Source organism: Phoxinus phoxinus, assembly GCF_949152265.1.
Source record: "Phoxinus phoxinus genome assembly, chromosome: 1".
Lineage (NCBI taxonomy): Eukaryota > Metazoa > Chordata > Actinopteri > Cypriniformes > Leuciscidae > Phoxinus > Phoxinus phoxinus.
The window spans coordinates 38908805-38919146 of NC_136876.1; the positions used below are offsets into that span (position 1 = coordinate 38908805).

The following is a 10342-nucleotide window of genomic DNA, read 5'->3' on the forward strand; positions in this document are numbered from 1 at the left end:
AATAATGTACACTTACATGACATGAAGACCCCGGTCTCACTACATGGTAGCCTTCATTTTGAAATCACATGATCAGATTAATACTTATCACATCTTGCTAACCTGCCAGTTATAGCTCACTTTCGGTTGCTGAATAACTTTATCAAATATAGTTTACAGTGGCATCAACTGAAGTGTTGCTTGATGCGGTGTCCAACTTGATGGGTATCAGTAGCCATAAAATAATTACTTGCTGCTCCAACAATTTAGTTCACCTTTAAAGTGATCATTTTAAACAAGTGATTGTTGGTAGTTTTAGAAGATGGAAAAATAAGTACAATATATTTGCATTTTGCATCGATTTATTTCCATTAAATCTCAAAGATCTAAAGTGGGTTTGTAGTTATAAAATATTTTTATAAATGAATTTTCCTGATGTGCACATACGGTAAAAATATTTGTACGTACTGTGCCAGTCAAAAGTTTGGAAACATTAAAGTTTTGTTTTTATGTTTTTGAAAGTAGTCTCTTTTAATCTCACCAAGGCTGCATTTATTTGATCAAAAATACTAAAAAAAAACAACTGAAAATTCAGCTTTGTCGTCACAGGAATAAACTACATCTTAAAGTATATTACAACAGTTGTATTAATAGAATTGTTGTAATACAACAGAATTGTAATAATGTTTAATTTTATTACTTTTTTACAGTATTTTTTTTATCAAATAAATGCAGCCTTGGTGAGATTAAGAGATTACTTTCAAAAAATTACTTTTCCAGACTTCTGAATTTCAGTGTATTAGATTGTATCAGATTTTAAACTTCAAGAGTAATTATATGTGTGTAGTTCATCACATTGACTATGATATTTTTCCATTAAAGGGATAGTTCACCAAAAAATGACATTAATCACCCTCATGTTGTTCCAAACCTGTAATATGAGATTCCTTCTTATGCAGAACATAGAAGATATTTTGAAGAATGCTGTTTAAAACTGTTTCAGTTCCCATTGACTTCAAATATATGGACAAACATTACAATGGAAATCAATAGGAACTGAAACCACTTAGTTACCAAAATTCTACAAAATATAATGTATGTTCTGCTAAACAAAGAAATTCATAGGGTGAGTAAATTATGACAGATTTTTCGTTTTTGGGTGAACTATCCCCCACATCATGACTATATTTTGAAACAGTTAATCCACTGTTTTATCATTTTAACCCTGAATGACAAGTGAGCTTGTGCTATTTTTCTTCAAAATAAATGCAGCTTGTTTTTATATTTTTGTTCTGTAATGTAAATAGATTCATGCATGTGACTAGGCTACATGTCCAAATAAATGCTGGGGTCCATTTAAAAAAAACTAAAACATTTAACTGTTTGTCTTCTGTTAGTTGGAACATTTCGTTCTTTGGCAGTTTATTACAATGTAAATACCTATTATTGTATTTATGCACATACGTTGCATGTGTTACTAGAACACAAATGGAGTTTTTGTTACTTGATACGTTCATATTTAGCCTTTTTAACCCAGAAATTCCTGTCCAGCCACTTTCCAAAGAACCGTTTGTTACCGCAAAATTTAATAACCCTGTGAAATGACAGGACGGAAGCTAAACAGGGAAAACATTGAGCATGCACATGTTTGAAGTATAAGGTATGTGAGAGTGCTCAACTTCCTGTTTGTGGTTTCAGACCATAAAAATGCTTCAAAACTAGCCATTTATCCACCATGTTCATGAAAACAGGCACACCTTTAAGACGTCTCTTTAAAAGAGGTGTGTTTCGACAGAGAGGAGGAGGGTAGGCATCACATGTTCGGGCAGAGCCACACTACCAGCAGTGTTTTGGCTGAACAGCAGGAGGAGAAACAGGAAGTGCAGACAAGGCCAGCTCATAAGCTCACGCTACACACACAATAGATCAATTTCTCAGTTTAAGGTAAGCTTTTCAAGCTTGTTTTCTTTATCAGCTTTCACATAATCAAAAGCAGACACCACACTTTCAGTTGAAGCTAAACACTTAAGTTTTAGGCTGTTTTTAAGCTGTCAGTTGAAATGAGGCAGTTTGAAAGGTGCTGTACTGCAGCTGAGGTATGAGAAATGTGCGCTTCTCTGGCAGTTTCTCTCTGCTGAGTCATGTGGATGGAATGATGTCCTCCATCACCCCCCTTATTTTCCCATTAGATGACAATTCATATAGTCTATACTGCACAATACATTATGTTCTGTTGTGTCCTTTCAAGGTGCAGACTATGGAGGGAACTACAACACAAGATGAAATTCACCAGGAGGAGAAAGAAACACCAGAAAGCAGTGAAGGAGGGTGGACGGATCCAAAGAAACGAGGTTTGGCATAATGTTTTTTTAAAATCTGATTGACTAAATCAAATCACCAAGGTTTTTGTGGACATGGTACCAGATACTTTGCTTTTAGGCATGTGCCTACTATGATGTTTTTAAAGTACTTTAAAGTATCACTGTAAAAAATAAACTAATGTGACTTTTTTAGATTGCCACTTAGGTAAATTATATTTTTTGCTTGAAACAAAACAAGATTACAAAAGTTAGGTTGCTATTTTATTTTTTTGCAGTACAAGCAAATACCGTAGTAAATGCATAAAGTAAACTGATACTGAAAGTGTTTTTAAGTTGTGCCACACTTAATATGCCATGACGACGTCATTTTGTCCTTTTAATTGTTTCTTACTTGCATGCTTGAAACTGAGACAAACATGTTTTTTTCTCTTGCTAAAAGCATCTTACAGTGTGTTTTTCACCATCCCAAGTAAAAAGGAACCAATTTTTTAGAAGATACTTTTCAGAAAATGGCCTTACTAAAAATAAAAAGCACACTTTTATATTCTGACAACAGAGCTTCATTTGTGATTTGAAACGGGTGTAACTATAACACAATCACAACGTTTAATTTTCACAACCTTTAGCAAATCCAATTTTGCAGTTTAAAGGAAGAGTTCATCCAACAATGAAAATTCTGTCATCATTTCCCTTATGTTGTTCCAAACCTGTACGATAGTTGGCGGTAGCCATTGATTTCCATAGTATTTTTTTCATAGGAAGTCAATGGCTACTGTCAACTGTCTAGTTACCAATATTCTTAAAAATATCTAATTTTGTGTTCAGGAGAAGAAAGAAACTCATACACATACAGGTTTGGAACAACATGAGGGTGAGCAAATGATGCCAGAATGTTCATTTTTGGTTGAACTATCCCTTTAAGTTGCATTACGGATGTTTCGTATCATGAAAGGTGTTATGTATCAGGTCAGTCTTTAGGTGGCGGTATTGCATCAATTATGTGATGCTAACAATATTGGCTTTCACATTATTATATACTGGTATAAATAATTATTAAAATAATTATTGTTGCTTAGCTAAAACCAGATTTGTAATAATTAAATTATTACAAATCTGTAAATCAAAATTATTTAACAGTAGGCCTACAAGGCTTTAAATTATCTTTTAATGTTGTTCCTATTTTCTGCATGTTTCTTATACATTACAACAATCCAGTTTGTATTATTAGATATAGTGTGAAGATACATTATGTACATGTATTCATGCATAATATTGAATAAGAAGATTTTTAAAATCAAACTCAAAATGCTGTAAATAATTGCAAATGCGGACAAGAAAAATTGTAAAAATGAATTTGGCATGCAATGATAAATTATAAAAGATTGAAAATGCCAGTATTGTGGTGGAATTTTCAGTAATTAAATGTATTAATTTTATAGATGAGATGCTGCATTAACACTCATAAAACCACTAACACGACAGGGGATCATGGTCCCATTTCCCTCGCATTATTTATTCAAGAGTACAACTAAAATCTAAATAAATAAACTGAATAATGTCCTAGTATTATCGTAAGTTATTATATTAGAGGACAGTGGTTTCTTTGAAACTCATGGCTGTCTATAATAACTCGGTTTGTCTGTTTCTGTCTGTGGTTCTAGAGTTGAGACTGGTGCTGCTGGGCTCAGCGGGTGCGGGGAAAAGCACTGCGGTCGATGCCATCCTGGGCGGCCCGACGTCTGAGTCCGACTGTCCTGGCCCTGAGACTCCAGACACTGCCTGTCAGAAGAGACGCGGGACGCTGGCAGGACGACAGGTGGGTTATTCAGTCCTGCACATGTAGTTTTTAAAAAATGTCATAGAAATAAAGTTGCATCTAGGCAAGTATGTGATTTCCTATTATGTGACTAGGCATATCAAAAACATTTCATAACATGATGTCTGTGTAACATTTTTGTTTGTTCATATTTATATATTATGCACATCGTAAACCATAACAGTTATAATACAAATGTAACTGACTTTTAGCAAACTTTAACTGCCTTTTGTTTGGTTGGTTGGTTGTTTTAGAAAAGTGCAATTATAAAATCAATAGTTTTGAAAACTGAGATGCCACCTGGGAAATTTTACAATGAAATTTTACATTTTTAGTTTTATAAATTTCACATGTTAGCATTATTTATAATTGTCTACAAATATAAAACCTTTGTACCATTAAACCTTTGATTCAAAAAGATCATGAGAAACTAATAAAAATGTACCCTTACATTATTATACATAAGTTAACATGAACTAACAATGAAAAATACCTCTAAGACATTTATTAATCTTAGTTAATGTTAATTTAACCATTTACTAATATTAAAAGTTGTTGGTTTATTATTTGATGGACCTGAGCTACCGTGAACTAACAATAAATAGTTGCATTTTTATTAACTAATGTTAACAGATATAATTAAATACTGCAACAAATATATTGCTCATTTTTAGTTAATGTTAGTTAATGCTTTAATGTTAACTAATGGCACCTTATTGCAAAGTGTTACCAAATATATTATAAATAAAATGTATGTAAAAAATATTAAAAGAATTAAAATATTTAAAGTATATAAAATATTTTATGCAAGTGAAAGTGGCCTTAATCTATTAAACTATATTACACCTTGTACTTCTGAGATCCCTTTACCATGGTAAAATCACTGTAAAGGCCCGTTCACACCAATAACGATAAACTAAGCGTCCACACCAGCTGACGATATTGCTCTGTTTATTATAAGCGCACACTGCACTTTTATTGTCTGCTTCTTTAAATGCTTAAACTTTTTCAAGCAAGATTGGTTTTGATTGGCTGTCAATGTTTTTATCAATCATCAGCTGGAAAAAATCATTCTGAAAGTGATTCCAACGATATTGTTTCTTGATGTTATTATCGTTATAGTTGTGGTGTGGACTCTGCTATTATTTTTTGACTGTATCCACATAGTGTTCTTCTCTTATGTTTATTGAAAGGTCCTGTTTCTTCCTTGCAGGTGGCTGTCGTGGACACACCTGACTGCCTGTGCATGGAGCGTCCCGCTGAGGACGTCCGCCGCCAGTTTTCACTCTGCGCGGCTTTATCGGCCCCGGGGCCCCACGCTTTCCTGCTCTGTGTCCCTGTTCACCGGCCAAGCAACCTGGAGCTCCAGATCTTGGAGACCATCGAGAAGGTGTTTGGTCCTGAAGCGGTTAGTAAACACGCAATGGTGCTCTTCACTCGCATGGACCGCCTGCCCGAGGACGTTTCACTGGATGAGTATCTCAGCACAGAACGGGTCGACTTACTGGAGCTCGTACAGAAGTGCGGGGATCGACATCACCCGCTGCGGGCAGGAGCGAACGCAGAAGTGCAGGAGCTGCTGGTAAAGGTGGACCAGATGGCCAAAGACAGCGGGACGCAATTCTACACCTGCCCTCTCTTGAAGGAGGCAGAGAGGAGAGTGAAAGAGAAGGAGGAGGAGATCTTGAGAAGCAGAAGAGAACGAGGGGAAGGCGATTCGGAGGGAATAAGGGCCGAAGCAGAGAGAAGTGTGGACGATCTGGTGGTTGAGGGAATCGCAGACCTCTGCGTCTCCACGCCTGACGACTCACTCTTACACTGGCTGTGGGACAGCGTGGTCGGGTGGCTTCTGTGGCTCCCGAATATGGTGAGGGGCAGTGCTTTACTGGGGTCGTTCGTGGGGTTGTTCGTCGGGGGGCCCTTAGGAGGGGCCATGGGAGCAACGGTGGGCTCTGTGGCAACGGAGATGGGTAGGCGGAAACGAAAGACCAATTGAGCACTTGAATTTTGGTAACAGCTTATTGTATTTTTCATTACCATGAAACGTTCAAAAACAGATCAGTTGTTCTTATTCATTCCAATGTGAATATATAATCGGGTACTGAACACTATGAAATGCTTTTGCATGCTTCTAGTTGAATAAAAACAAACTCCAGTACAACTTAACAATTTGTTAATTGAAAAATTAACATGAAGTTCAAAGTCTTAGGGTCACACTAATTTCTGATACAGAAATAGTGCAGGATATAATTGTTTTTAAATAAAATTGTACCTTATTACGTTTTAATTTTCAAAATCCTTAAATGTTCATTTTAGACAGATTTTTCAGTCTATATAAAATAAATTATTTGTTTATCTGTAGGATTTTTTTAATTAATAATCCAATGCATAAAGTCCAATATACAAGTTGTAATATAAGCATAAATGAAAAAATCTAATAAAAATACAGTAATATACAAGGGATTCCAGCTATAAATGTGCACGAACTTGATCTGTTAAGCGTGGCGTATGTAATAATGTTTGTTAATGTTATTCATGAAAAATATTCTAAAGTGTTACCAAACATTTGAGTGATTAAAGAGTCCGAAAGCAAGACTATTTTTAACGGTGAACGAAGAGAAGGGTTTAGATGTGTCTTTGAGATTCTTCTCTTATTGTGTGCACCCTTCGTTTTGCACTAAAGCTTGTTTGCCTTAAAAGCCGGATGAGTTGAATAAGCATCTGTTTCGGAGCTCTGTAGAGGAATGGTGTGAAGATTACTGTCTTAACACTGTCACCAAAAAAAGCTTTATTCCACACGTACACAAGTTAAACTCCCTGTATCACTACTAATCCTGAAGTGCTTCCTTTGAAGTGAGGACTGAACTCGAAGCACACTATAAAGTCCGAATTTGTTTACAGACTGCACACGTCTCTGGATCTAGGTGCATAAGTGTTTTTATTAGGTCACTGCTGCACTAATCAGCTGCTATGGAACAAATGCATGATCATAAATGAATAACGCTCCTCATATAAGCGTATACGTTTTAATGTGCACTTTTGTCACTTAATTGGTTTGCAGTTCAAATATTTCTGCAGCTGTTCTGGAGTATGAAAAATAAAACGGCATAATGGAAACAATCAGTGATGGTGTGACTAATTTGCGTGTTTTATTTATACACACATTTGGAGTCTCCAATTACAGGTTTCAGTCATTCGTTTGGAGTCAAGAAAAAATATTTCAAATATGAAATCCCATGCGCACACATGGCCATATAGGCATATACAAAAAAAATGATTCCAATATTTATTTGTGATTACACCATGGTCTGTCTGAATACTCGATTCTGATTGGCTGGAAGGTGTGCAATAAAGCTGTTTAATATATTAAACGTTTTGACTAAAAATGTGCTTGTGCTATATCATTCTTCAAAACAAATGCCATTTAATGTCATGTTTTGTTATTTAATATGAAGATATTCATACACATCTAAGTGCTGCTTATGTGTCCCAAAACTGTTTAGGTGCCACCGTATCATATATCCATATATGTATTATACATCTATTGTCTGCCACATGTCATCTGTGTGGGATTTATCAGCTTAAACCGAAAAGTTGTCTCTTTACAGAAGAAAAAAAGACCTACGAGAAACCCAATCAGTCCATAGACTCAGTCTTTTAACAGCTTCAGAAGCTACGCGCAGACAAGAGTATTGTGAAAAGGCTTTTATGCCACTGCAGAAAGACGTCAGACAGACAGATGCAGAGACGTCTCTCTCTCTCTCTCGCCCTCTTTTGCGAGAGCAGATTTGTGTTTTTGACATTGACATAAGTGATAGTCTGCTAAACCCATCCATCAAAAAAACCCATCCCTGTATTTCTGCCTTCAGTACAGCAAGGCGTTTCCTTATGTGGGTGGTCCGCCCAGGGAGAGAGAGAGACACAAGCCTGCTCTCATGTTTCTATGCAGAGAGAGAGAGAGAGAGAGAGAGCTTGCTGTGGGACGCACATCTGTCTTCCAGATGTGGCGTTTTGCAGTTGTTTGAAACAGGGGGGGAAAAAAACGTTTAAAAAATAAAGGAAAATTGGTGCTAAACAGATTTTTATTGTCAGGGATTACGGATGTAGTGCTCTATAGATTACAGTATAGCAGGCTGTGTATGACTCAGCCAGTACTGTATGTTTTAACCTCAGATCCATCTTCTTAAAGAAACGGCGCAGGAATTATGTAGTGCGGTCCCCTGCGTACTTGGACTTGTGGATAACGTGTTTAAAAAGGAACACCTGTCCAAATATTATTCTGTCCTATTGGACATGCGTCTGGAAGAGGACAGGAAGAGAGAAAGATGAGAAAATGAGGAAGAAATGTGTAAAAGAAAGCAATGGAAAGAATGAAAAGGAGGGGACTATGGATTAATATGAAGAAGAAAAAAACACTAGAAATATGGAGGGAAAGTAATATAAACATACCAAAACTAGTTTGTTCCCTCACATAATAAATAATAATAATTTAAATAATCACCACAAACCTTGTGAACGCTCTTTTCGTGAATGCTGTGGTGATATGGTTAGCTCTCAAAGTTACCCGATGCCCTTGAGAACTGACACCGTGATGATTTGTGCCGGTATGCGTAACACTGGCCAAAGTCTCGCGGAGTCACAACTGGCCCATCATTAATACAGTAAGGATGAGTTATGCAGCCGCCTCGCTCCTCAGCGGAGATATTGTTGATAAAGGGCCTTGTGGTGCACTCAATGAGGAGCAGAAGCAAACTGCAGACGCCTCGACATTGCTCTCTGATGATCGCGGCCTGTGGGCTGAGAAAGACGAAGCGAACGAAACCGAATAACAATTTTTTTTATCACAGAGCGCAAGTCATCTTTTTTAGTCGTTAGCTCGCGCAGCCGTTTTTCAAAATCACAGACTATGACTGATGTTTTCAAGGTCATCATCAGCACCGTAAATCCTGCTAAGTTTTTTCTATTAAATGTTTTTTTTAAATGTATGTAGGCCTACATATAACACTATACTTTGTATTAAATTACAATTGCAACAAATTACAAGAAACTAGCTAGCTAACGCGAAGGTGTTTCTAATAGGCTAACTTATAGCGGCTGTGGGAGTGATGGTGAAGTTGACATCTTTCTCACTTCCAGTTATCAATCTCTCCCTATTTTTTTCCCTCCTTTTGAAAGTTATGAAAACACTATGGTGGAGTTTTTCTTTTGCTATTTGAGCAAATGGGAACACAAATATATATATATATATATATATATTTAATGTAGTCTCTCATTCACTTAGGCTTTAAGTTTACCCAACTATGACGACTTCCGCTTCTGAGAAACCCGGAAATGTGAAAACAAGCAAACTGCAAATGACTGAGACGCTGCAGGATCAATTAGCCTATAAATATAGCTATTTTTTTTTAGTCCTTTCTATTTTTAAATTAATAACATACAGTAAGATTACAATTTTACCCGAGAAATTTCCATGTTTAAAAAATAGCATTGAACATGAAAAATCATGAAATATTGATAGAAACCTCAGTTTGTTTTCATGCGTTCAAAACCATCCATTCTATTTTTTGAAGGAAAAAAAAAAGGTCTGAAAATATTTTAAATGAAGAAAAAATGATAGATTCTCCATTTGTGATGCAGTGGTGAGCTAGGTATCCGTGTTTTTCCGTATGTCTTATGTGTTTGTTAGAGGTCGAATTCAAATCATATACTGCCAAACTGCCCGTATTATTTCTGAATAGGATGTCTACTTCATAAATAGTATGAAAATTATGGAAATATATGGTTCACATCACTCAAACCATATTGAAATGGAAGAGTCACCAAAGGAGTCTGGTTGGATCTAGTGGAAAGTTTAATACTGCGCCCAAACAAAATTTCACTTAAAGCAAATTTTTTGAGATATAAACTTCACATTTGGAACACATATTTATGGCTTGGACTAAGTTTTAGAGTAAAACATGTTTTATATATATATATATATATATATATATATATATATATATATATATATATATATATATATATATATTTTTTTTTATATAAAATAAAAATACATTTATTTTACATTTTCATAAACTTCAACTACTATAACTTTTTTTTTTTTCACTTTCATATATATATATATATATACTTCTACAATAATCTGTCAAGTGTGTCCTTTAAAAAGAGAGACCAAACTTAAGTATTCAAGATTTATAATTTTTATGAGATTTATGGGACTGACAGT

General features: G+C 35.6%; 1 protein-coding gene across 1 annotated transcript; it reads left to right on the top strand.

Moving 5' to 3' along the window:
- Positions 1–1619: 1619 nt before the first annotated feature.
- On the top strand, positions 1620–7497 carry LOC306999078 (GTPase IMAP family member 7). The gene is made up of 4 exons (XM_079613522.1): positions 1620–1923; positions 2228–2330; positions 3962–4116; positions 5330–7497. The coding sequence occupies exons 2-4, from the start codon at positions 2237–2239 to the stop codon at positions 6110–6112; spliced, it is 1032 nt and encodes a 343-aa protein (XP_079469648.1). The 5' UTR covers positions 1620–1923; positions 2228–2236; the 3' UTR covers positions 6113–7497.
- Positions 7498–10342: the final 2845 nt, after the last annotated feature.